We start from the raw sequence: 27823 nt of genomic DNA on the forward strand, positions 1-27823 counted from the left end.
GGTATACACTTCTTTTTTAAACCTTTGAGCAGAACATGGCTCTTCGGTGAACAGAGATCTGCAGAGAAAGTGAGAAAGAAAGAAATGTCTAGAGAAAGACACATAGAGCTACACACAGCAGCACAAAGAAGAACAGAGACAGACATATAGCGAGCCAAACATAATAATGCTTGGCTAAAAGTATGACTTGTGTTATAAGTAGCAACTTGAATAATATGTCTTATATTAATAACTTGGTATAAAAGTAGTTCATATCTGATTAATTTAGACAACATCCTGGAACAGTCAAAGCCGGGTTTGAACGCTTCTGTCTTTTCAGATAGTCCTCTGTAAAACGGATTGTTCCGAATTGATCTAAATCCATATCCAATACTCTTTCAACAGACTCTAATCCAACCTTCCCTTTGAACTACTTTGGGGATTTTTCTTTAAAATGTTAAGCTTTTTAAATTACACTTAAAATGCTACAAATAATCATTAATGACATCATTGTAAAGCCTCTTTGCTCCTTTATTCAGTCTTATAGTGTTCCCACTAACAGTACTCATTGAGCAGTTTGCCACACTGTTTTAGTGGAAGTTTCTATTACTGTGATGTCTGAGTTTGCTTTGGTTTTAAATTAAGTTGAAGAAAAGTTGAATTTGTCTTTGTTAAATCGAAGAACCAGTTATGGTAAGGTAACTTTATGTGTACCCATAGGTAGATGGGTCTTCCTCTTACCTAAAACCTTATTTTTTCACTGATAAGGTTCCCGGTCCTTACTTTGAACCTCTCCCTTGGATCTTCCTACAGAAGTCAGATTTAAATCTTTTTATATGTGTTGTAAGACACCTTTATGACTTATGTGAATACGGTTTGTTTTATAACTCCTGACAGTGAAGTCATTTTTAAAAATATCTGCTGAATAGTCAAGTGCCTTGTGTTTACTCGTCATTCTTTGATTAAACCAAGCTTTAGACAGAAGGATATTAAGTTTATTGAAGCAAAATAGCTTAAGCTAATGATCATGACATTTGTAAAAAAAAAAATTAAAAAAAGGTACAAATACCCCCCCCAGCCATAACTCCACACTGCAAGCCTGACATCAAAGATATGTGCCATGCAGACCTCAGTGTTGAAGTTTGTACATTCGTTTAAACAAGCTGAATGATCATTTCTTGTAACCGCCTATTTCTCTTAAACCATAGTGATCTTGAAAATGTAGCTATTTCTGATTTCAAATGCACTTTTGAAGTAGAAGTAAAATACAGTGGGTTTTTCTAGACATATAGCTGGTGGAACTGGGACAGGAGGAGATCGTGTGCATGCAGACACAGGATCTCTCAGACGATTATGAGCTCGATCCATCATGTGATAAAGTAGAGCCTCAGGGAGACCTTTAGGCTTAGATTGCTGTCGTCTGCTGCTTAATGAGGTGGCAACAACAGGAAGTCCCATTACAAGAAAACAGAAAAAAGTGCTTTACATGAACTTAATAGCAACACAGTAGATGGTGGGTTGTTGCTCAAATGTGGAATGAGGAAACACACTGGATATACAGTATGTTGTATATCTGCCTATTGGGCTTAGAGCCTGTAATAAAGTTTATATACTTCTGATCTTTTCTTCTTTAACTTGATTTAAGCATCATTAGCAATGTGATGCTACAAAACAGTTCTGCAAAGCCAGAAGAATGACATTGTAAAAAGTGCAATCACAATGTAGGAGTGGACTGATGTAGAATTTCTTAGCTTATATCAATAAAACAAGTACTTTAAATAACAAAGTGAAACAAATCACCAGAGTCAAAGTGGGGGATAGTTGTGCTTTATCTTTTATTCTATTCTTATCAGAGAAGTCTCCTCCTTTTCTCTTGGCTGTGAAAAGGCCACTTATCAACTTTCACACCCTCAGACATCTAGACTCTCTGTCTCTGTCCCGGAAACAAAAACACATACATCCTGTTCTTACATCATCGCGAGTTGTATGTGTTCATGCTCAGACTCGATGCTTAAATATTGTGCCTGTTGCTGTTTAGGGCTGCAGGAACATCTGCAAAAATGTAGCAAAGGAAGTGGAAACACAGCAGGCAGGTTGTGACAAGTACTGTGCATACACTGCCGGAGGAAAAGACAGGTGATTAGCCTTGGGTTAAGGTCTCTGCTACACAACACTTATCATTGCACATGATCTGATTTAAGACTTTACTGCACCAATCTGCCAGATTTCTAGTTGCTGTTTCTCTTGTATTCAGACGTATTTATTTAATTCACTTCACTCAAAGCCAGTAGCCATTTCTCCCGAGCGTCATGCTCAGAGAGGAAAGCTTGCATGCTTTTTAAGTGTATTATTGCTGTGTCCGATGAAAATGTAATAAAAAACAGGGAATTTAGACAAAACAAGTGAGGACCTTAGTTAAAATGTCTTCCCTCTGACTTTTTAAGTACACAGGAGCACACAGAGTACCTAAAGCGTTAACTCACTTTGGTAATTCCTGTTGTCACCAACCTGCTGTCAACCTTTATTCCGACTGTGGGCTTTGTAGTCCTCTCTGTTGTTTCGTAGCCCTGAATCCAGCTCAGATGTGACCACCTTTCAATGGAGACGTGTGAAAACCCCATATGGACCTCCTGTTCATGGACAAATAGCTCATGTCCCCTCGTGAGGTGCTTTGGGTAGAGGTCCACTGTCTCTGATAATGATTAATTGGAGAGCAAACAGCTTTTGAGTACATTGCCAGATTCAGACAAATAAAACTTAATTCACAGTAAAGTCACAGTCAGAAGAAGGGAAATGAGAAATACACAGGGGAAGCAGTGAGAGAAAATGGTAACAAAGGGAAGTAAGTGATACTTAGAACTCCTTTCTATTGGACTTTGACATGCAAACTCTAGTAAAACGTTTGCGCTTTAAAAAGTTGTAGCTGTCCTTAAAAAAAAAAAAAAACACCCACTGTTCCACAGTAATCAGTTGTTACATTAAAAAATGTTCAAAATCATTGATATAATCATTTTTATTTATTTAAAGTTTATTTGATGGGGACATAGCAATTACACTGGACAAACCAGATGCATTGATTTAAGTGTTTTAGCACATGTGCATGTGTTTGCAACGCGGCTTTAAAAGCAGATCCTTTACTGTTATTAGCACGGTTGAACTCTTCATACGTTTTACTAAGAAAGAAAGGTTTCCTGTTTTTGAAAGCGACCCACACACACACACACGCACACACACACACACACTGTGTCTTATCAGATCGAGCATCACGTTACCAAATGTTGGTACAGATATTTTGACTGAGCAGTTCATCTACTGTACATTACAAACTCGTATGTTTTTAAAAGAGTTGGCATCTCAGTCATGTAGACAAACATTATTTTGATATCAAAAACCTTGAGGGAAGAAACTAAACTTTAAGGTGAGAGTACTTGTGTAATGCCTGGATTACTTTATCTTACCAACATAGCTTTCTGTACATTGATTACAGAAAACCCAGAAACCCCATGTGACTACTTTCTTGTCATGTCCTTCAGAAAAATGTTATACGTTGTGAAATTAAATGTATAGAATACTATTTGTAAAGAAAGAGTTGTAAAGGTTGTCATGGTTTGGTTTGTTTTATTTCAGTGTTTTGAGTTCTGTTGTATTAATTCTCTAGTGTTGCCTCTTGTGAGTTTTTTAGTTCAGTCTTCAGTGTTTCCTGTTTTAAATTGTAGTTCTGGTCTTCAGTGTTGTCTGGTTTCCTGCCTCTGTGTTTCCCTCCTGTCTTGATTACCCTGATTGTCCTCACCTGTCTCATTAGTCTCACCTCTGTCTGATTACCCCTGTCTATTTAGTCTCTGTGTTCCTTCCCTCGTGTTGTCAGTTTGTTGTAGTTTGTCGGTTGAGTGTCATGTGTTGTCTGTGTCTAGTTTGTCTCCCTCTTCTCCCTGGATTATTTTGGTTTGGGTTTTCTGGATTTATTATTGAAGTAAGTTTGTTTTGCTTTTGTTCTGCCACTTGGTTTTATTTTGTTTTTCTTCTCGTTTGGACATTTTGGATTATTATTTGAGTGAGTTTTGTTTTGCCTTTTGTTTAAATAAACCTTTTTGTATTTTTACCAGCAATTGGATCCTCCTCCCTGTTTTTCTACTGGTGTCCGTGACAAAGGTTAGAATATAAGCCAAAGATGAAACCATGTAATTTTTAAATACAACATAAGGCCACTGAGAGTAATTGAAAATGTTGAGGTCAAAGTATTTAAACGGATGCCATGTTTTCTCAAAAAAAAGTTTCATGTTTATCATCAATTTGTATTATGCTATTTAAGTTGGTTATGATCTAAGTAGTGGATTTAGTCTATAGGTGGACATTAAGAATGCAAAACGCAGCCTTTTAAGCTAGTTACTTTGCTAGTTTCACTAGCAGGACTGTTGCCAGAAATATTTAACTTCAGGCTTAAAAATTGAGTACCATCAATCGATGGCCAAATGTCCACTTTATGTACAGTATATGGATTTCAGCGAGCCACACAGTCCTCTCTTGCTGAGGGTGAAAGACAAGGTAAATGGCTCTCCACATTTATTTTCTGTCTAATTGAGTAATTTAACAAAGTGTTATTTTTGGGACTGAAAGACCTGGAATGTGGACCGGTTTTTAATGAGGTGTTTAAGAAAAATGAAGACTAGTAATACAGAGATTACACCTGTAGCAGTGCAGAGTTTAGACATTTCTCGAGGTGTTTCTACTGATAACGCTGCTAAAAACCAACAAATAACAGCTGCTCACTCCCTCATTCTTTTTAACTTATCCTTTGTAGCATTTTTTCACTGTAAGACACATGTAATTCTTATTTCAAATGAAGCCACGGTGTCACATTTGTCTTACTGATTTTTTTTTTTTTTTTTCAAAGAAACACTTTAATTATTAAACACTGGAGTCTCTTCTACTTATACTGTAACACTGTGCTCTGTGAATAAATTGACTGTCATGTCTAGTGAAGCAGAAACCCCCTTAAATACCTCCTGTGACAGAAGAACCCATTTCTTTTGTTGTGCGACCACTAAATCTAGTTCGTTGGTTTTTGGGTTAGAAGCTCAGTGAACTCTTGATTAACACCAGCGTCTGGAGATCAGACATCAATAGCACAAAGTAACCTGAGCTCTGTCACTTGACTACCACGTGACTGGTGTGAGGCTGCAGACAATATAACCTGACAAACTGAGAGACCCGATACTGAGTGAGAGCAGCTCTGGCATAAAAAACAACTTTCAAGTTCCTGCTGCTTTTATACTTCTGCTTTAAAATATGTTTTCATTAATATTCATGCCTGTGTTAATGATTTGACCTGCCATTTGGGGAATAAAAAAATGGACATCACTTTTTAAGTTCATTTGATGAACAATTTTCTACAAACTGATTATGCATAGTAAAAACTAGATCTTTGAGTAAGTGATAACATGTTTTGATGTTGAAAGTGCTCTGGTTGGGGTTCATATGACGAGTGCTTACCTTGCCTGCTACTTGACTGGTTTTGGCTATATACAGAAGAAGGCAGTGTGAAGATTAGATAGATAGATGGATACTTTATTGATCCTGAGGGAAATTCAAGGTTGTTGGGTTTTTTTTTTAAGCTAAAAAGATTAAAAGAGGCAGGAACTATCTGACTTTAATGCAGTTCAGTTCCCACTGTTATTCCATCAGATGACGATCATTAATCATTGACAATTATTAATTTCAATGAGAAGACAACTGTGGCAAACAAGGCACTCCTAAACTTTATATCTCCAATCTGACTTCATTATTGTTTTTCAGGTTGCTGACTGGACTGTAAACAATTTGCACACCAAAAAAATCATAGGCACATTTGACAACACTGATCCATGTCAAAGATGGTTGGGCACTTCAAAACAACTCTAAGCTCGCACAATCTTTCTTTGTAGACATTCAGACTGGACTGTAAGAAGTGTCCACAAATCATCAGCTTCAACACTTCCAGACAAGGTGAGACCCTTCGATATGATCTCAAGTCTAATTCATACACTTCAGTTAAATTTGAAAACCTTACAGCTGTTGCTGCTTCTTGTTTGTATGTGAACCCAGAACAATGCAATGTCAGGTTAACTACAACTTTGTGTAGCCTTATGCATTTTACCAACGGCAACAATAACACCATTAGTTAATAAAAATATCGGAATCAGTGTCGGCACGTATGTTGAATGGAATTGGATCGGAACTGAAAAAAATGTTGATGCCTCTCTAAAAGCAAGATAAGCATTAATTTAGAATTTAATTGTTTGCCTCCTGAATTCCTATTCCAAATATTTATGCTACTTGTATCTCTGTTTTGGTCTCAACCAACAATTGAGAAAAACATGTAGCAGTGACTTTAAAACAGCTAAGAACTTTACTCATTGACTTTGTAGAAGATATCCCTATAATGCCATGGGTATCATATTTGATACATTTCTAAGACCAATTGCATCACAATATGGTAAAAAGTTTGCTCAAAACCCTTTTGTAAACAATCTGATACTTGTCTTCTGCCCCCTAGGGGAAAACCATTGTATTACAATAACTTTGACAAATTACCAAAATGGCTGAATCCTATCATTCCCCAGTTGGTTGTGTCAAGGAGAAACTTATTGCTATTTTGAAGACTTTATGATGAGATTTTCTTTTACATATTTACTGATATCCTAAAAGGGGCATTTACTCTGTTGACGCAACATATAATTACTTCTTTTATTGCATTTTTGTTTATAGAAAAAACATGCAGATGTTTGTATCAAATTTGACACAGCAGGTGAAAAGGGAAATTGAGTGATAAGTCATTTTCCTTTTTTTCTTGGTGCAATATGCATTATGTCTACCACAGTGCAATGTTTTGATGAATCGATTACACAAATTACATGTTGAAATGTTTAGAACAAATGATTGGACTCAAAATTGATAAAACTATGTTGTAGATGGCTAAAAAGAATTACTGTACAAAAGATGTCCTGGCCTTCCTCGATAGAAATTTGAGCGGCATAGAGGACATTCTTGCTCACCACAAAGAAAAGAAAAGGATTGAAATAGGAAGCGGTTTGAAAAAACAAACATCAGATGAGATGCCAAGGAGAAAAGTTCTTGTGAATTGCGTGTAATGCCTGATGTATCAAATGTGATACAAACAAAATAAATATCTGCAAATGATGTTTGTTTTTTATTTATTTTTACATTTTGTTAAAGGGCAAAATAAAGACTTCACATTCCAAAAAAAATAAGAATTTCCTTTTCTAAGAATTTGGTCTGTTTTAGTTGAGATTTCTGTTCTGTTGTTTAAGTTCTCCCTTTTCTGAGTGTTTCTTGTTTCCCTGTGTGTTAATGTTTCATAGTTTGGTCATAATGTTACCTGTCTTGTTTTTTTAATTGCTGAGCATGGTCCATCGTCCAGCCTCTGTGTCTTGTTGGTCTCACCTGTGTCTATTTAGTCCCAGTGTTCTCTTCCTTGTGTTGTTTGATCATTGAGTTGAATGTCCATTCATGTTTGCGGCTTGTAAATTCCTGTGTTTTACCCTTTGGATTTTTTACTCATTGAATAGTATATTTTTGTTTTGATTTCTGGTTAGATAAATATATATTTTTGTTACATCAACAATTGGTTCCAGTTTCCTGGTTTTTCACCAGCCGTGACAGTTGTAGGTTTAAGGATCAGTAAAGAAATAACATGTTTTGCTTTGTCTACAGGAGAAACTAAAACCTACACAGTGTGAACATACCAAATGTAATTGTTTTAAGAAAAACAGAAAAAACAACCACTGCAGATGAGGCGATAACAGAAATCAAAGGAGAGGTCATTAAAATGATTTGGTTCACAGATGACTCACAATGTTCATACATTTACAGTTAATAACGGGTACAAAAGGTTCGAAAAGTTAAATAAATCTTTCTGAACACTTACATTGAAGCTTCTTTTTGTTTCCTCACATGTTTATGCAATAAATGAGAGCGCTGCCATCTGATCTGAGGGATGAAACTGAAGTGACTGGAAGAGGAAACTGGCACGTCCCTCAGATGAGTCACATGCCCTGTCACGATATACCCGTCTTATCTCTATTACAAACATTCCTTGTGATGCTTCATCAGATTGGTGTTTAAAAAATTTCCAGTTTAAAACGCTCTTTTTGTCGTCTTGGCTTTCTCGACCAGGTGTGGTTACTATGAACAAAGGCAACATTTATCAACAGTAAAAACCGTGGCATGCAACAAAACCAGAATATGCCAGCAGGCAAAGACCTGAAAGTAAAATAGGTGAATAACTTTTTTTAAAGCGTCCAAGGTGTTTGTTCTCATCATTACAGATTAGGAGGAAGTGAGAATGGGAAATCCTAACTAAAGATACACTTCAACTGTTTTTCAACCACATAACTACTATTAATACTTGCAATATCTCCTGCTTTATGTACAGCCAGGATAAACAGAAAGTGAGTTCACCCAAAGCGTGTTTCCTTTTCAGGCCTTTGAGAACACCTCCTGAACCCAGGGAGCTAGTGGGTTTCATCCTCCTCATTCCACAGGGATGGGTTTATTCTTTAGAAAATACAGATGCAGATCATTTAAAACAAGTCAGCATAGATTGTATTTGTTCTCATGTGCTGCATTTATATTACTGCATATTGTTCCAGGTTAGTAAATGTCAAAGGGAAGAAATAAACTCCCTCAGCTGTCCACAGGTCCTTCTGAGTGGATGGACTGACAAGAGGAAAACCATAAAGTTATAGTAACAGTTATTTGAATTAACTGTCTTGATTAATATCCACAAGGGCAAGTTATGTCTCAACATTGATGTACATTAAACTGCTTTAAATTAATCAACCTATTTTTTTATATTATAGACCAGGGGTAGCCAACCCTGGTCCTCGAGGGCTACTATCCTGCATGTTTTAGATGTCTCCCTCTTCCAACACACCTGATTCAAATGATTAGGATTGTTATCAGGCTTCTGCAGAGCTTGATGATGAGATAATCATTTGAATCAGGTGTGTTGGAAGAGGGAGACATCTAAAACATGCAGGATAGTAGCCCTCGAGGACCAGGGTTGGCTACCCCTGTTATAGACTGTATATCCATATATCATGAATATAAAAAAAAAATCCTGAAAAAATTCAGGAAAATTTTATTCTTCATCACAACCTTGCTGACTGACATCCTGTGTGTTTGTCTTTTGTGGATGGTTATTGTTCATCTTTTGGTGTTATTTAGTTCTTTGGATTTTTTACATTTATTTTTTTTTTTCTCCAATTCCTTTGAGCCTCTTCTCTGACAAGTTACACAAGAAAACCACAACTGATGAACCAGAAATTAAATCTCATCATTTCCATACAAAACCAGCATAAAGGGGTTTTTAAACTAAAGTTAAATGGATAAAGTCAAAATGTAGCAAAAGTTAAAAACTAATAAAACATTCACAACCATATAACCTGATCTGAAAAGCAGCTCTACCTCAGAATCCAGGGCCCATATTCACACACTGCAAAAACCCTCAGAAAGCTCATCACTTTGCTCCTAAATCATTCCTAGGCTAATAATCCTTGCTTGGACTCTGGCCAAGGCAGAGACAAAAAGAGTTATTTTAGTGTGGAGGCGTGGTTGACCCCGTTGTTACATTATTTTCAGAAACTGTAATAGATTAATCAAAAGAAGAAAGAAAGAAAAAACTGGGCGAGAAAAAGGTCAGACATTGTGAAATTATGAACACTATGAAATGATGTCATCTGTGAAACGTACTTACACATAGCATACACAATGTTTAAAAGCAGATGCTCACTTATGCAACAGCTTCCTCACATGCTGATAGTTATATCACCATGAAGAACCTTCAATAGTGATTGGAAGCATCCTCTGGAGGTAACCACATGTAGGGAAAAACAAATGTTTGTTCTGTCTGTTCAGCCCACCTACGAGTCAAACATATTCTTCACAGTGTTTGAAGAATATTTCATTTTCTCCTCAGCTTGAGAAAGTCCTCACTACTCCGAACTGTTTTAAACTGTAGGAGCTCTCGCAGCAGCTCTCAACATGCTTTGTGAATAACTTTCATCTTTACAAGGATCTAGTCTAAATGCTGAGAAAATGTCCTGATTCTTAGAGTTTTCATAGAATGTAGTCACGAGGAGCAACTCTTAGTACTTTGTGAATAATGCCTCAGATCCCCTTGAACTTTTCTACCCCAAAGATATTGACATGACACATAAACAAGGACTCTACATGAAAAGGATCCTCTTACCACGTTTTTTATTTGAGATCAAACTATAACCTGGTTACAATGTTCATCTCTTAAGCTAACTTTCATCAAGAACACACAAAAATATCTAAATGTCCCGTGGCAGGAGGGAACAATAAGTGCTTTTTGCTTTGAGAGCGACTCCACCCACACAGGCATTCACACCGTCCAATCCCGAAACAGGAAAAGTGGGCCTGGAAGTTTAAACAGGATGTCTGAAAACCTTTCAATATAATAAATATAAATACATCTGAGGTTTTCTACAGACTGTGAAAAGGACATGACAAAAATAGCTTTGTTTCAAACTCAATGCACTGGCATAAATAAAGTGTAATAATAACATTAATTACAGGAGTTATGACAAAGCTTCAAGAAAAGCAAAGCGTGCCCGGCGCTCTAAAATGTAATGCTCAGGCCCTTTACCAGCTTTCTTCTTTCTTCACAGTAGACGCACAGAGTGTAAAGTACAATCTGCAGATGTGTCAGAATGAGACATTAATTTCTTTGGGGACATCAACTCAAAGAGTTCTGGATGAATCAAAAGTTTTGATTCAAATTGTTGTGATCTCCAGCTAACAGGATGAAACTTTTCAGTTCTGCCTTTGTTGAAATACACAAAAAAAAAAAACCTAATGCTTTCTTTAAAACCCGAATTTATCCTGAACACTTATTTCTTCACTGCAAAATATTTGATCAATTATAAAAAAAATATATATATATGAATAACAGAGATAAATTACTTCAAAGAAGAAGAGAAGTAGAATTCCTGTGCTGGGTGTGATGTGTTGACAGCTGCTATATCATGGTGGTATAACATCTGCTGCAGTAAGACAGCCCAGCCTTTTCATATTAAATAATTAATTGATGGCTTCTTGCTGAAAAACAATGAAGAAAATGCAACGGTGGAAGGAAATATAAACCAAAGTGATATAAATGAGAAATGGATGTCTAAAAATATAATAATTCAATGCACACAAAAGTCTCTTAAAGTCCCAGCCGTAGTTTATAAAGATGAAGCCTGACAGGTAGTGGAAGGAAGAAGAGGAGTTGAGGGTGTGTTGGTCATTCCTATCAGTCGTAGCAAGAAGAACAGAGAAGCCGGACCAAGAAGAGAGGAGGTGGTGCTGCACCTCTCTGTGGCGAGGAAGAGAGGAGGAAAGCAGGAGGGAGAAGAGAGAGAAACAGAGAGGAATGGACGTCACTCCATGATGGCTCTGTAAATGACGGGTTCGATGTAGTCCTCTCTGTATCGGGAGTTGATCACTCGTTGCCTCTTCGAGGTCTCTTTGACTTCGTTCTTTGTGAAGATCTCAAACCGCATGTCGGACGCCACAGACTGAGGAGCAAACACAGGATTGGAATGAGAAATGAGCACTTTCTGATCTAGACAACAACAACAAAAAAAAAGTGGCTAGCGGTAGGTTTTGTTAGCACAAGATGGTTCAAAGACACTCTGATGAGATCAAAGAGTGCAGGGTACCATGCGGGACTTGACACGTTTGGGCAGATCCTCATCCGGAGTGTAGAGGTCTTCTCTCTTCACAGAGATTTGTGAACCGTCTTCAAACTCCACCTTAGTGTCACAAACACACAGAAGATGAAAAGTTAAACCATTACTTTACAGTCAGCCTGCTTGAGTTGTGTCTTATATATTATCACAATGCAGCACTTACTACTACGAACAATTTGCCAGCAGTTGTCACATCATTATTTCTATCTAACCAAGCACAGAACTCAAATGGAGGAGACACAGTATTCAGTAAGCACCAGGGGACAGAGACAGATGCGGGGAGCTTTACCAGGTACATCGGGATGGAGTGTGATGCCACAAACTTGGCTCCATATATCAGCCCGTCCGTCCATCGCACTTGAACAGCGTCGCCTTCAGCAGGTGGGCCGAGCCGGACGCAGTCACGGTTCTGTTGGAAGGCAGTGTGAAAGGTGAACTCAAGGCACGTAGAAAAAGAAACCTAAGAAATGTAAGAAAGGGAACAAAAGAAATAAGTGCTTGACTGGAAGCTAATTCATCACCTCGATGTCCTCGGGGAAGAGGTTATCGCTGTAGGAGCCGTCGTCGAACACGACCTCGTAGAAGGTGGCTGTGGTCAGCTCCATCAACTCGCTGTGGTAGTAACGGCCGTTTTTGTGCTTGCAGATCACCCTCTGCCCCGCCATCAGCTCTCGCATGGAGGCCTTGTTACGCTAGGAGGCAGATATGGAGACTTACTGTGAAAAAAGGAGTTTATGGCCCCTCAGCATATAAGCAAATAAGTGGAGCAATAAGCAGCACAGGTGTAAAGAGACAATGCAGCCAGGGTCTGTCTTCTGTTAGGAACAAACCAATATTGTGTTTGATACTGTTCTTCTTTGTGTAAACTTCCAGCTGCTGCTATAGTGCATTTTATTCCACAGTCAAGCCCGGACTTGTCGTCACATAGTCTTACACCATGACAGCAAGAATCCCCAGAGCGTGTTCTTGCATAACATTGTCTGCATATTTCTCGACATGACCATACAGATGGCTGTCTCCCCCGATTATAGAATCACAGCAGCATGAAAAAGTAAGTTACAGAAGTAAGAATCCCTCTGGTTGTTTAAGACCAATTTGCATCATGGCTGACTGAGCAGAAGCGAAAAGAGCTGGTAGTTGACGTACAGGAAGTGTGCGCCTTCCTGCACATAACGGATAAAACACAGCTAGTTTACCTCAGGTATGACGGGCGTCCGGTGTCTGTGGCAGGTGATATAGACTATGAACGGCCAGTCGTCTGGGTGCATGAGGACACCAGCTGCCTGGGCACAGGTGGGGTGAAACGCGGTGGAGCAGCGTCCATTGGAGCACTGGACGCAGCATCCTTTCAAGTCTCGCTTCATCCGTTTCCTGCAGTACGCACACTTCTACCAGAGCAACGCATGTTTGAAAGGGGCAGTGTGGGGTCAAGAGGACAAGTCAGGAGTAGGTGAAGTGAAGGAAGTAGAGAGGAAGGAAAGGAGAAGAAAGGAAACGAGCCGAGTGAGGAGGATGAGAGGGAGAAAGAGAGAAAAATGTCAGAAGAAGCACAAATACAGGCAGACCCAGACGGGAACTGGGTCAAAAAGACCTTAGAGGGACGTGACGCAACTTCCATTTGATTTCTCTCAAAGTGAGACCAAGGTCAGCACGGTAAAAAAAACACAGAGACAACTGTAGTGATTTTTGTCCTGATTCATTTCCAAAAGCCTGTTGAAAGGTGACTCAAACAGAAGTCAGGAGAGACGACTAAACTGTCCTTCACATTCACTTCAAGTTAAAGTTCTTTGTTCTGCAGTTCAGTGACCTTTTTTTTTTTCTTCATAAAATGCCATCACAGCTGAAACGGTAAAAAGCATTTTTTTCCACACACGTTCAGGGGCGAGAACGAGAAGTGAAACTGAGCAGGGACAGCCGAAAGGCGCCAACACCAGTTTCATCACGGTGAACATTTAACCGTCAGTGGAAACAACAAGCAGAGGTCATCTGAGAACAGCTCTGTTTGTCATGAAGTCTGTCTGACTGAGGGTCAACACGTGCTTCATCATGTTCTCATCCTCTCTTTAGTTCATACTGTCAATCATGTTGAACGTATTTACTAGGATGTGTGAAAACAGCTAATGATTAGTCGAACAACAGCAAACAGAGGGGCCCCGCTTAAATCACGTCGCATCAACAGTGACGTCCATTTGAACGGCTGCACTTCAGGTCTCAGTCAGACCAAACGCAGGGCGCCGTGTCTGCGCCCGGTCTTACCAGTCTGAAGCGGGGCAGTGGGATGGCGGAGAGGTCGACAGGACACCGCTCAGTGATGTTGACAAAGCGAGCTTCCAGCACAGTGATGGCACACAGCACATGAACCCACCTGTGACAAAAGCAAACATGGTGTAGATAAAGACCAGTTCAACGTTCAGGGAAAAAAATTGTACAGCCAAATGTTAGTGAATTCTGAACACAGAGGCTCGTTCTTTAAAAACACATATAATGGTTTAATGAGAAACTCTTTGTGTGACTCTGGTGAATTATTCGAAAAAGAGAAAAAAAAGGAGTCAACTGACATTCATTTACACTGTCGCACATGAAGCAAGACTGGACACAAGTCTGACTCAGCACAAACAGAAAAAAAACAAACACAGCTGTGGGTTTGTCTACGGAGACCAAATAGAGGTACAACATCTGTTGTGTACCAAGCAGTCAGACATACGCCTGTTTAGTAAATATCATAAAGCCATCAATAATACTTTCTCCATATCTCCACCTTCACATGAAATAATAGAAATAGAACTGAATCCTCTGGAAAATGAAAATGTAATGAAGCTAAAAAAAATTAAAAAATAATTCTCCCCCACAATGTTTTCCATGATATGATGATCTTTAAGAAGTGTTAAAGACACTTTTAAAGGAAATTATAACATTAACAAATACAATTACAGCTGGGCTGATTTGTCAGACTAACAGGATAATAGATCTAAAGTCATAAAAACCCACCCACTATTATTTTTCAAAACACGTAAAGAATCTGATTGAACGTGTCGTTTCCAACTCAGGGACAAGCCTCGTCCATTTCCACTCAACAAACACGATAAAACTTCAACGCTTCTGATCAAGGTACAATTTACTGAAGGTTAAGGACATGAAGTTGTTGTGACTGTCAATATTATGCTCTTTACTTACTTGTCATCGTTGGCTCGCTGCAGAGCTCCACCTCTCAGGGAGCACAGACAGCAGTCCTGGAGGAACAGACACAATGTGGTCATCTTTAAAATGGTGACTCTGGAAATGGACTCTTTTGTTCTTAGCCACCAGAGAGGCACTGACTGCAATTTCTTTGGTCGATTTCAATTTTTGACTTGGTCTGACCTGACTGTTTCCGTTCTCTTTTTTCCTTTTTTTTTTTTTGGCGTTTTTATGCCTTTATTATAGAGGGAGGAAAGTGGATAGAGTCGGAAGGGGGGAGAGAGTGGGGAGAGACATGCGGGAAATGGGCCACAGGCCGGACGCGAACCCGGGCCGCCCGCGCGCGAGGACTGAGCCTCGATAAGTGGGATCGCGCGCACTGCCGCTGCGCCACCGGCGACCCCCTGTTTCCGTTCTCAAAAGCACTTTTAATTCACAGCAAAAACAAAAGACTTTTGGACCTTTTTTTATTTTAGGTTCTTAACAAAACACTGACTGTTTACTGCAGTAAAAAGTTGTAATATACAAGAGGTATATACAACTGGAATATAAAGGAGAAGACATCAGGTGCCAAGCCACAGCTTATATTTTTTCATCGTATGTTCCTGCAGCTGAGAGGGGGGGTTGGCTGTGCATGTGCTACCCTGTTGGTCATTTTGGTATTAAATTGTCCTGACAATAATAGTTCATCAATTGCATTCTTTGCCTTTACAGTCCACATTACAGAACTATTTAAACAGCCACTAGTAATGTAACTCCATCAAATGAAATGATCAGACTCTCACCTTTCTGCCTCGCTTTCTCACTGAACAGTCAAGAGGTGTGATCATGTTCAATATTCATCAGTAATATTTCCTGCCAACTAAGTGATCCTTCTGACATCAGGTTAAACATTTGAATAAGCTGAGAAACATTTCAAGTCGGTTTCAAGTTTAAAGTCAAGCGTGCTCACTGCTGGTCAGAAGGTGTTTGTGGTCGCACTGGGCGACATTCCCAGAATGTTTCCCAACGACTGTCTATTGTTCTGAGCGGACAGGAATGTTGAAATCAATGGACAGTTGAAGATACGTTTTTAAAAACAATGTTAAGAAAAACAACGTCTTCAAAAAGGAAGGACGAGGACGCTCTCACTCTGCCTGAACACAGGAAGCAGCAGCACACAGAGTTTATTTGTGTGAAGGGAGGGCCGGCGTGCTGGCTACGTTAAGACACTCCACATCAGCTGCTCCACCACCTTCCCCAAATCAGAAGCCACTTTGACATGACATGTTTTTGCAAGAGCCACAATCCAAAAATCTCTTCTCTGACTGTAATGACTATTAACAGAATTTAGTAAATGGATAATAGATAGTTGATTAAGAAATGAAAGCATGACGTGCAATATCTAGAATTTATCATTATTGTTGTTATCCTGATTCATCCACAAATATTACTTCAGTTCTATTAAGTTTCAAAAGAGAAATTAACAGACAGAATTATCTTATAATGTAAACCTTAGTGGGCCTTATTTACTATGTGTATTCATTATGTTAGGATCTACTGTATATAAAAGGTTAAATACTGTATATCATTTTAATTGTGATTTATTCTCCAATTTATAATCACTTGTGTCACAAACAACTTTCATCTCATTTTGCTTCCGTTATGTTCTCCTTATTCCCTTAATACTTATTCATCGACACTTGAATAAGTTCAGCCACATTTTGAAAAGTGGTGATCTGCGTTTTACGACGGCACTCACACAGATGGAAAAAAGGTCAGCAGTTATGCCGTTGTCTGTGGGGAACACTGATGTGACATGCAATTAACCTTTTCTGCTGACAAAGTTCTCCTTTTGAATATTTCTGAGGGATCTTTTTTTTGTGCCCCCAAATAGGATTAAAAAGGAGCCGTGAGTTGAGTATTGCAGGTTCTAGCTTGTGTTGTTTGATCACAAGTTTAAGTCAAGGAATAAACCTCATACAGTGTGTACTGGCACGTGTATTTTTGGTCTTATAAAAAAGGGCAAAATTGTGCTACAGCCAAACAAAAAGCTCAAAATACTGATCTTTAAAGTTTTTGTCATATTAGTAAAAATGATGCATGACTTCAAACTGAACAGAAACTTAAAGTTCTTTACTACCAAGTGACCTTGAAAAACAACTCGAGAAGTGATCAAAATGATTCTGATGAGATGAGCTCCACTCCACTAACCTCAGTGACAGCATCTGCCTCGCAGCGGGCGCACAGCCAGTCATCCAGCTCGGCTCCGTGACCAGACACACCATAACAACCTGAAGAGGAAGAAAAGAGTCACACATTTACTGTCCACAGAAACCATTCATCGGTTTGGTTGTCAGCAATATGACGCTTTTAATCCGAGAGAATCTAATCTTTTTTATACATTTCTTTTATTAAAGATAAATAAACTGCCGGCATCCTGTGTTTTATTTTTTTTCACACCATAAAAGTTTTCTTTAAACATTTACCGGAAATTCCGGACTATAAGCCGCTACTTTTTTGTCACGTTTTGAACACTGCGGCTTTTACAAGGATGTGGCTTATTTATGGATTTTTCTTGTGGGACAATGAGCTTCTGCTGCAAAAACATTTGACCTCGTCACGTCGGATCTTAATATCAGTCATTTTGCGCTTCATGCACGCACCCTCATCATGGAAAACACACGGAGAAATACATATGATGCAGCTTTCAAGTTAAAGGCGATCGACCTGGCTGTCAAAGAAGCTAACAGAGCTGCTGCACGTTAAGATGACACTGACAGCGACAACAGAGACTGAGGAAGTGAGTAATGAAGTCATTCTGAGGCAGTGAATGGATGGACTTTTTCTTGTGAAATGTATTACGGTCATCTTTTTCATCAGCCGAGTTACAGACACTGTTCAATAAAGGATTTCCAGTAGGCTTCGTATTTCTGAATGTTACCAGTAGCCTACGTATTTAATTAAAAGTGTCACGTCTTTCGATGTAAATAGCTCTGTTACAACGTGGACAACTGCGGCTTATAATCAAGTTTGGCCTATATATGTACAAATACATTTATTTACTTATTTTTAGCCGGTGCGGCTTATATCCAGGTGCGCTCAATAGTCCGGAATTTACGGTAAATTACGGTAAATAAAGTGGTATTAGTGTGTGCACCTCATCTTAATAACTTGATATATAAAAATTGATCTGAATATTTAAGAAAGAACGCCTGAAGCGTTACTATCTATGCATGCTCACATCCACGCCCGATCATCACAGACTTACTGGTATGTACGCGCACGCAGCACTGGGCACAGCTGACCAGCCGGCTCGTCCCGTCCTCCATGACGTGAGGGTTTGACAGCTGTCCCTCCCCGCTGTCGCTCGTCTTGCTGGTTTGGGTGTTGAAACACATTTCAGGGATGAGCGGCTTGGACCACTGCAGGCCGCCTGGACGGTTCACCAGCGTCACGCATGAGCTCGCACCGCCCGACTCGGACTTTAGGGGGAGGAAAGAATCGCAAAGGCTTGTCAGTACATTTTCTTTCCCACGTATCGTCAGTTGGACACATTTCAGTGAGTTTTGCCTGGGTAACATAATACAGTATGATAAGAAATATCTAACTTTCTAGAAATGTTTACATTTCACTCATGACATCACGTTTGCAAAAGTGCACTTTGTTTTTCTCCACAGACATTCTTACAACAATAACGTGTAAAAGACAAAGCATGAATAAGACATCTGTATTTGACTGACTGAATCAGGTAGAAGCTTGTTTTTATTTGGTCTAGATGTCTGTAACTTACTCATTTTTTATATGGTGTGCTTTAAAAAAAAAAAAAATGCATCCATATCCTGAAGGCAGACAACACACACTCTTTATATGTGAACACACATGAAGAAATCCAGACTTCCCTTCTTGATAGGGTCACAAACCAGGTTTGAACTAGCCTGATCTCCTATGTTAGGGTTATTGAATGTATTATTATTGTATGTTGGACTCTCTTTACAGTACAGGTCTCTGTCATTACAAGTTCTGTTTTTGTTTGTTTGTTTGTCGGTCCTCACTGTTTCTGCCCTGCAATTTCATTCTTTGTGATAATGAAATATTTTAGGTTTTTTTTTCTTCCTTGAATGCCATATTTGGAAAAGATCAATAAACATAAGCTAACCCATTCGTAAGATCATTCAGTGTTTTCACCTGATGGTAGGAGTGGAACAGCAGGCAGATGGCACAGTACGGGGCCTGTTGACCCATTCTCTTGTTGTACTCGCGCTCTGCCTGTGGGTTGTAGGGTCGACACTGCCACAGCTGGGTGAGAGGCTTCGCCCACTCCTCTTTCTCCTCCTGATCCTCCTCCACATCTACATACCAATCTATAGACAGGGTGACGACAGATGGGCATGAAAGAAGGAGGAAGACAAGACATCAGAAAGACATTTGGACCATAGTCGGTTTATGGATAAAGAGACAATGAAAACACAACAACAGGTCATTGAATTTGTATTCACTGATTTATGAAGCAGATGAAGTTAGACGCTGCGTACCATCGTCACTGTGCGGCTCCCTGATCAGAGGGTGATGACGGGGCAGCTTCGGCAGCTGTGCTTGCTGCTGGTGCTTCTTCACTATGGACTTGCAGTAGGATTGTTCTTCTGACATCTGCTGGACAAACAAGAGTATAACAAGGCAACGCTTCTGACAGGGAATTAAAAAAACCTGCATCGGTGATGATCCAGGTGACATGATTGGTCATGAGGACTTCTCGGGCGTATTGGGAGCTCTGTACTGGTATGCAAATGTTTCCAGATACACAATGGGTCCACAAATCCCTTTGACAATTTGGCCACAAGCTAGTATCCACTTACGTGACAATGACTGTGAGCGGTCACCTTCGTCTCATCATGATTTGGTTTCCTTAAAGGAACGGTGTCTTTCACGATGACAATGCCACTATCCTCAAGGGGGCACTGGTAACTCTGTAGTTTGGACAGCATCGTTAACATCGATGAGATTTACGGCAGACTTTGGAATGATGCGTAATAATAAAAAAAAAAAGTGCGTGTTCTGCCACCAGAAGACCGAAGGGTTGCTCCGTCAGTAGGATCAGTTATAACGTTGAGCTCAAAGGGATTAGTACGCAGACGTCATGCGAGGAAAACACACCAGTACAGAGATACCAAAAAGTCTTGTTGCTTACTTTTCAGTGACTTCATGCAATAAAGCGAAATAGAAGAAAGCAATGGATTTAGGATTAATGACTTCACTGAGTTTAGTGGTTCTAGGAAAGACAACTCATGCACTATAAAACTTGCCATTTTCACAAGCTCATTCGTACAATAAATAAATATTTAAAGACCTTTCTCTTGTTGTTCTTGGGGGGCTCGTGCTGCGCCTTGTCTGCCTCTCTGTGCTGTGTTGGAGACGGAGAGGAAGCACTCGTGCTGGTGGGCTCAACTTCAGGTTCCTTCTCCCCAAGCTTCACCGAAACCGCTGTTGTTTTTGGAGACGCTTCCTCCTTTTGCTCCACAAGACCCCGTGCTTGTGATCCATCCAGTGCTTCTTTGGGAAGGGACTTTTCCGCTTCCGACGGAAGCTCTGCCCCCTCACAGCGGGGGGCCTCGGGTGAAGACTGAACCCGGGTGTGTGACGGCGTGCAGGATTTGTGCTGTAGATGACGTGGTTGATGCTCTCTGGCGTAGCTGTGCACCTGAAGCTGCGTGTGCTGCTGCTGCTGCTTCTTCTCTAATGTGTAGCTGTGCACTTGAAGAGTGTCTTTTGGACTCAGAGTCCTGTGGAAGAGCAGGCTAGCTACTCCCATTTTGCGGGCCGGAGCAGTGTTGACCTCTGTCCACGAAGGCGACACCGATATTGATAGATGTCCGTTTCTGTGCTGGGACAGAGAGGAGATTGCAGGCGCGCGGGTTTTGGTGTAATGAGGGGGTCGGCCTGCATCTCCGTTTAAACTCCTGTGGAACGGATCTAATAAAGTGAGCTTGGTCGGTGTGACGACCAACTTCGGCGGGCCTGGAAATTCAAGCAAAGGTCAGTTGATTGAACTGATTTAATTCGGCTTCCGACCAAACAATTCAAGGCTCACTGAACAGACAGGGTAAATGAGTACAGTGAATGCAGAGCTGAAAATACCTTTATTTCTCTTCCCATCTTGAGACACAGTGCGTGGAGGTATAAGGCTAAGCCTGGGGCGCTTCCCGTACTGCTCCACATCCTCATTATCTTCATCTTTGGGAATGACCTCGTCTGGCAGATCGAGACACACTCGGTGTCTTTTGGTCTCTATCCTTTGTGTAGGGCTGATGGTTTAGTAAAACAAACAAAAAAAAAAGACAGAGTAAATGAGCTGTGAATCTTTGACCCATTGTCTTTTGGTTGTAGATATTAGAACCACCTCTCGCATGTGGGAGAGGAAATAACTCCATGCCAGCAGGCAGGTGGTAGTCGGTTGTTATAATACGAGAAAAGCGTTTTCTCACCGCTGTCGCTCACCACTTGCATTATAGGTCACTACTGACCAAGAGTGATGTCTGATAAAAAGTTAAAAGTGGCACTGGCGTTGTCAGCCCTTTCTCTTTTAGTGGGAAAAGAAAAGAAGAGGGGACTGCGCACTAATAGGTGAAAGCAGGGATACGACAGCAGCATGCTCAGGGGGCTTTCCCGAACCTGTGTCGTGAGCTGGAGATAAATGAAACATCCGAACAACCAATCAGAGTGATTCCTCTCACTGGCAAAAAAAGGCAGCTGAGGAGCGTCAGAGTCGGACACGACGCAAAAACTAGGGCGACGACCACTCGCCGATGGTCCAACTAAGACCAACGGTCGATGATCTCCTTGGTGCGTGAGAGCCCGTGGATTCACTTGATGTGAAAAAATCCACTGATGGAAAAAAAAAATACTTAACAGTCATTTCATTAACTGCAGCGAGATGTAGACTTTCTATTCCAATTGAAAAACATTCAAATTTAAAACATCAGGAACATTGTCATGAGCAAACAGCAACAACGTCCAATAAAGTATAGTGTTTACATGCACAGGCAGATTTCATCAACACTGCAGTGTGACATAAACTAAAGAATACATTGTACATCTAACTACAAATCCAGCCCATTAGCAACAACGCTTCAGGAAGTGTTTGGTCAGTTTGTTAAGTCCCGTTTCTACCTAGCGGTTCAGTTCGGTTTGGCATTTTGTGGCGTTTCCATAGACTGAAGCCGGGAAAGATCCCCAAATGACCGATCCGTACCGTCCTACTTTTTGAGACCCTTCTGTTAGGGTGCCAAGAATATCAATCCGACCCTAAAAGCTAAACACTGAAGTACGCTGATTGGTCGAAAAAAAAAGAAAAAAGAAAAAAAAAAAGACACCCACCTCTTCCTCTCTCTGTCCTCCCCACAGCTCTCCTTTGAGTTATTGTTGCTGGTGACGTCATTGAAGGACTCTCCAAGGAACTCTTTGGCCTCCGGGGTGGGCCTTGAGTGATCAATGGGTGCCACATCTCGCCTTGCCATCCACTGTTCATAGCGATCTGGCTGAAATTTCTTCACAAATACATCCATGGAGATCTTTACCATGTCTTTACGGCACGAGCACTAAAGGAAGCGGACGCAGAAAAGATCTCGACGTGAATGCACGTGTTAAATTCTTAATGGGAAGCTAAAACCAGATTTTGTCCTGGTTGTGTCTGTTATCATTGTTTCTTACCAAAACTGCTTGCTTGCCATACTCAATCCATCTCTCTGTGGCAAAATTTGTGGATTCTGCACAGTTAAAACCGTGGTTGAAACCAGCATGATATGCATAGGGGAAGGTTACCATGAACTCTCCGGCCTGCTGGGTAATCTTTGGGAGTGGTGATAAAATGATTAGTTACTTAAGCTTTGACATTAGTTTCAGGTAAGAAAAGAAGGTAGTGTTTGATATGCAGAGAAATAAAATGACATACCTTATCGAATGGAATGCTGTACTTCTTCAATATAGAAGGAGAGAGGAGCGTCATCTTGTGCCTCAAGAAGGCCTCACAATTTTGGGAACTGCCAGGAAAGAAGCCTATGAGATGAGACGGGAGACAGATGTTAGAGGTCGTGGTATTTAACAGCTTGATATGATAAAAAAACAAAACAAAAAAAACACTGGGGTCTCACCTTGAGCCAAACGTTCCAATCTCTTCCCATGCTCTGGAGGAACGCAGTACCTGGAAATACAATAAAAACAATTTAAAAAATGACATGTTTTATGCATTTATGTATACAAAATGCAGTGGGACGTCAGTCGATTTACAATATGGACAAAGTCAGTCATCAAATTTTAGAAACACAACAATCATAAAGAAAAGAGCAGTTTGCATGTTACCATGATTTGGGCTCTCCAAAGTGCAAATAGTTGATACTGTAGAGGTCCATATCCTCAGTGTGCCATGCAAAGGTGGTCTTCCACATACCAAAGTACAAGTAGGGTGTATTTACACCCTCAATAGTGATGCCACTTTCACATTCAACAGTATCCAAAATGGTGTTCAGACGGCAGATGTTCCATTCTTTGACTTCCTGTGTGAGCAAAGCAGAGCATCAACAGATGAGACCTGAAGTGATGATACACGCCACAATAGTCCGTATCTGTAAAGGCATCCCTTGTGTGTCAGGTCAATGGATATAAAGACAGTATTAGGAGAACCCATCACTAGTGATGAATATTTACTCCAGCAAGAACATATAATTAGGGTCCACTCACGGGGTCATATAGACTTCCATTTACATCAGCTCCATAGATGGGTGGATTAAAAGTCACATTCTTCCAGTACTTTCTCTCCAGCTCCTCAAAGTCGTCATAATGTGGACTACAGAACCTATGATCGTAAAAGAGTTGATTACCTCCCCACCATACAAGAACGTCAGCAATTAAAGTTAGGAATGCACTTCACTGTTATCAATAGGGCATATATAAAACATAAAAGAAGTTAGGCCTCTTACTTGTCACTGTTTGCAAGCTTTCGAAATTCTCTAACAGTCATGGACTTCCTCTGGATGTTGTACTGCTGAAAAAGGCCTGACTGTCCTGTGACCACCTGCTGAATGGGTGCCGGTATTATCAAATCGTCTATATCATCGTAGGAGCTTCTTGGCTTCCATTCCTTTGGTGGTACAATCTTGCAGAAAAAAAAGTGGACAGTCAGTGCGTTGTCAACACCAGTTAATATTGGGGGAGATTCTTTTTTTTTTTGACAAGATAGATAGATAGATAGATAGATAGATAGATAGATAGATACTTTATTGATCCCGAGGGAAATTCAGGACAAGCCAGTGTAAACACGCTTACCTTAACTCCCTAATATTGTTTATTCTGTTTATTATGTTTATATTGCTCTTCATGAACTACTCCACTTTATTCTGTTGGAGATATATATATATAATTCCTATTTACTGCATATTTCTGTTTACATCTTTAGTCCAATCACATTCCTCTTATGCCTTCATTTGTATTTCACTTTGTTGTTTTGCACTTTGACTTCGTACTTACATTTTGACACTTTATTCTTGTATTGACACTTTATCTTTGGTTAAATTTTAGTATAGCTGCGCTGTAATTCATTTACTGCTCTGTGTGCCTTTGAATTGCACCCCGGGGTGCAGAGTTTTTTTAATTGAATTGATTTGAATTAATAAAAAAAATAAAATAAAAAAACATCAGATATGACGCCACGCTATCATGTCTCTCAATGATCTTTGTAGTATTGTTTTTTTTTTACCTCATACAACAAGTGTGAGAAACGGCCTGTGAATTAAGGCAGTCAGTACTTACCTTAGCCAGGCCCGCTTTGTGTGCACCCTGTGACTCTATATATGCAATGTAGCGAGTGAAGTTCTTGAATTCCTCAGCAGTGGGATAAAAAGTCATGATCCCTTTAGAGCCATGGTTTTGGGAAACCACATCCGACGCCATCCCAAAACTCAGTGGCAGCTCCTGTTTGATGAGAAGAAATGTTGATATTTACAATGTGACATTTTTATTTTTATTAGTGGAGTGTAGTAAATGTACTAAATGTGTGTACCGTTTGTACAGACATAGAGCTTTAACTATGTTTAATGCATCTTTCTTTTATATTGTTATCTAATTTAATTTTTGCACTGTGATTTTCTTCTGCTTTCCTGTTTTGCTGCTGTAACATTGCAAAGTTCTTCATCTGCGAGATGAATAAATTATTCATTATTTAAATATTATCTTATATTATTTTATCTTATCTTTCAGAAACAGAATATGAAGAGAAAAAGCACTACGCTGTATAACATTTTATTTACCACACTGTTACAGTATGTTAATCACTGAGGCGGGTGAGCCTGGGAAACCGCTGCTCCTTCCCTGATTGGTTCATCTAGCGTCTCTTTAACTTGGTCCCTCCATAGAAGCTCAGCTAGCCAACAATAGCTCATTTGCTAACTTGTTACATTAAGACTTAGCATAGCATGAGCTAACTGATAGCATCGATGTTCAGTCTCGTATTTATGTCCCGTTTAGTTCTGGACCATTAACGTGACAGTGTATATCACGGTATTCCTGTCAGATTTAATTTGTTGTCTTGCTTTTTACTATTGACGAAAACGACAAGTGTTTTTAAGAGACACCAAATCACGTTATCACTCGGAAGGGACATGATTATTTCCTGAATAACAGGAAATCATCGTTTCTGTCACAACACATAAAAGTAATTGTTATAAGTTCTCAGACAACCAATTTAAGAGTAAACGTTTTAAACGATCTTACGAAGTGTAATTAATTATAAAATCACAGATATCCTACTCAAAAATGAGTTAATCAACAACTCTATGAGTAAGTTAAGCAGCCAGCACAGGTACCATCACTGTCAAGCAGCGCGGAAGATGAACCAGGTCCAGGAAATAGACGACACCCGAAGCCAGTTCCGGCTATTAGGTTAGCATTGTAAGTTAAGAAGCTAACGTATATGAGAGTACTTACCAGCGACTCTCTGTCGACTCAGGCGTTGTTCCGTTGCAAAATATATACCTGTGATTCACTTGAAACGGCAGCTGTGAGCAAAAAAGAAAGACAGCTTGCTAACTAAAGCCCCTTGTGTGTAGATCACCATCCTCCATTACCACTTCTACGCACGCACACGCACGCACCTCGGATTTTGTTTACCACAACACGCATGGGATACGCTCAGCCAATCAGAGGGCAGCTCAGACCACCCGTCATATGATGGATGAAAACACGAATCTGTGGTGCTATCCTCGCCGTTTCTTTCATGGCACATTTTAACAAATCTACAATGAGCCTCAAACTTATGAACTCTAAAAAAAAAAAAAAGTCAATTAAATATTGAGCTTTTGTAAATAAATGCTTAAATTAATTACATATAAAAACATTGAAATTAAATGTTTCTTTCACTTTAACATAGCTATATTCTTTTTTATATATATATATATAAATTAAGTTGATTGATTCTAATATCTGATTTATACTCATAAGGAATTGATATTCATTAGTTATATTTGTCATCATAATTTATAATTGTTATATAAGGAAATCTATCTATCTATCTAGATAGATAGATAGATAGATAGATAGATAGATAGATATACTCAACAAAAATATAAACGCAACACTTTTGTTTTTGCTCCCATTTGTCATGAGATGGACTCAAAGATCTAAAATTCATTCCAGATACACAATATTACCATTTCTCTCAAACATTGTTCATAAATCTGTCTAAATGTGTGATAGTGAGCACTTTTGCTTTGCTGAGACAATCCATCCCACCTCACAGGTGTGCCACATCAAGATGCTCATCAGACACCATGATTAGTGCACAGGTGTACCTTATACTGCCCACAATAAAAGGCCACTCTGAAATGTGCAGTTTTGTCTCACAGCAAAATGCCACAGATGGCGCAAGCATTGAGGGAGCGTGCAATTGGCATGCTGACAGCAGGAATGTCAACCAGATCTGTTGCTCGGGCATTGAATGTTCATTTCTCCACCATAAGCCGTCTCCAAAGGCGTTTCAGAGAATATGGCAGTACATCCAACCGGCCTCACAACCGCAGACCACGTGTAACCACACCAGCCCAGGACCTCCACATCCAGCAGGTTCACCTCCAAGATCGTCTGAGACCAGCTACTCAGACAGCTGCTGAAACAATTGGTTTGCATAACCAAAGAATTTCTGCACAAACTGTCAGAAACCGTCTCAGGGAAGCTCAACTGCATGCTCGTCGTCCTCATCGGGGTCTTAACCTGACTCCAGATCGTCGCCGTAACAGACTTGAGTGGGCAAATGCTCACATTCGATGGCGTCTGGCACGTTGGAGAGGTGTTCTCTTCACGGATGAATCTCGGTTTACATTGTTCAGGGCAGATGGCAGACAGCGTGTGTGGCGTCGTGTGGGTGAGCGCTTTGCTGATGTCAATGTTGTGGATCGAGTGGCCCATGGTGGTGGTGGGGTTATGGTATGGGCAGGCATCTGTTATGGACGAAGATCACAGGTGCATTTTATTGATGGCATTTTGAATGCACAGAGATACCGTGATGAGATCCTGAGGCCCATTGTTGTGCCATACATCCATGAACATCACCTCATGTTTCAGCAAGATAATGCACGGCCCCATGTTGCAAGGATCTGTACACAATTCTTGGAAGCTGAAAATGTCCCAGTTCTTGCATGGCCAGCATACTCACCGGACATGTCACCCATTGAGCATGTTTGGGATGTGCTTGACCGGCGTATACGACAGCGCGTACCAGTTCCCACTAATATCCAGCAACTTCGCACAGCCATTGAAGAGGAGTGGACCAACATTCCACAGGCCACAATTGACAATCTGATAAACTCTATGCGAAGAAGATGTGTTGCACTGCATGAGGCAAATGGTGGTCACACCAGATACTGACTGGTTCTGAGTCCCCAGACCCT

The 27823-nt window shown here is 40.1% G+C and overlaps 2 protein-coding genes across 3 annotated transcripts in view; both read right to left on the reverse strand.

Moving 5' to 3' along the window:
• st3gal3b (ST3 beta-galactoside alpha-2,3-sialyltransferase 3b) overlaps positions 1-7927 on the reverse strand; it is a 51541-nt gene extending 43614 nt beyond the window's left edge. Inside the window, exon 1 of the mRNA XM_079347945.1 lies at positions 7904-7927. The gene's annotated coding sequence lies outside the window, so the exon portion shown is untranslated. The remainder of the gene's footprint in view (positions 1-7903) is intronic.
• A 2294-nt stretch (positions 7928-10221) lies between these two features.
• kdm4ab (lysine (K)-specific demethylase 4A-b) lies at positions 10222-26075 on the reverse strand. Of its 2 annotated transcripts, XM_079348619.1 has the most exons (23): positions 25866-26075; positions 24693-24854; positions 23864-24039; positions 23625-23739; positions 23247-23440; positions 23039-23088; positions 22840-22943; positions 22599-22736; positions 22266-22486; positions 21027-21193; positions 20239-20906; positions 19748-19858; positions 19427-19541; positions 19080-19255; positions 18163-18376; positions 17106-17185; positions 14910-14965; positions 13992-14100; positions 12932-13123; positions 12257-12427; positions 12025-12144; positions 11706-11798; positions 10222-11561 (listed from the first exon to the last, which is right to left on the reverse strand). In XM_079348619.1, exons 2-23 carry the CDS (start codon positions 24831-24833, stop codon positions 11424-11426), a joined length of 3549 nt encoding a protein of 1182 aa, XP_079204745.1. In that variant the 5' UTR covers positions 24834-24854; positions 25866-26075; the 3' UTR covers positions 10222-11423. The 2 variants fall into 2 exon arrangements, with proteins under 2 accessions (XP_079204745.1, XP_079204746.1); XM_079348620.1 differs by lacking the exon at positions 19748-19858 and having other exon boundaries at positions 25866-26074.
• Positions 26076-27823: the final 1748 nt, after the last annotated feature.

Source organism: Symphodus melops, assembly GCF_947650265.1.
Source record: "Symphodus melops genome assembly, chromosome: 7".
Classification (NCBI taxonomy): Eukaryota; Metazoa; Chordata; class Actinopteri; order Labriformes; family Labridae; genus Symphodus; species Symphodus melops.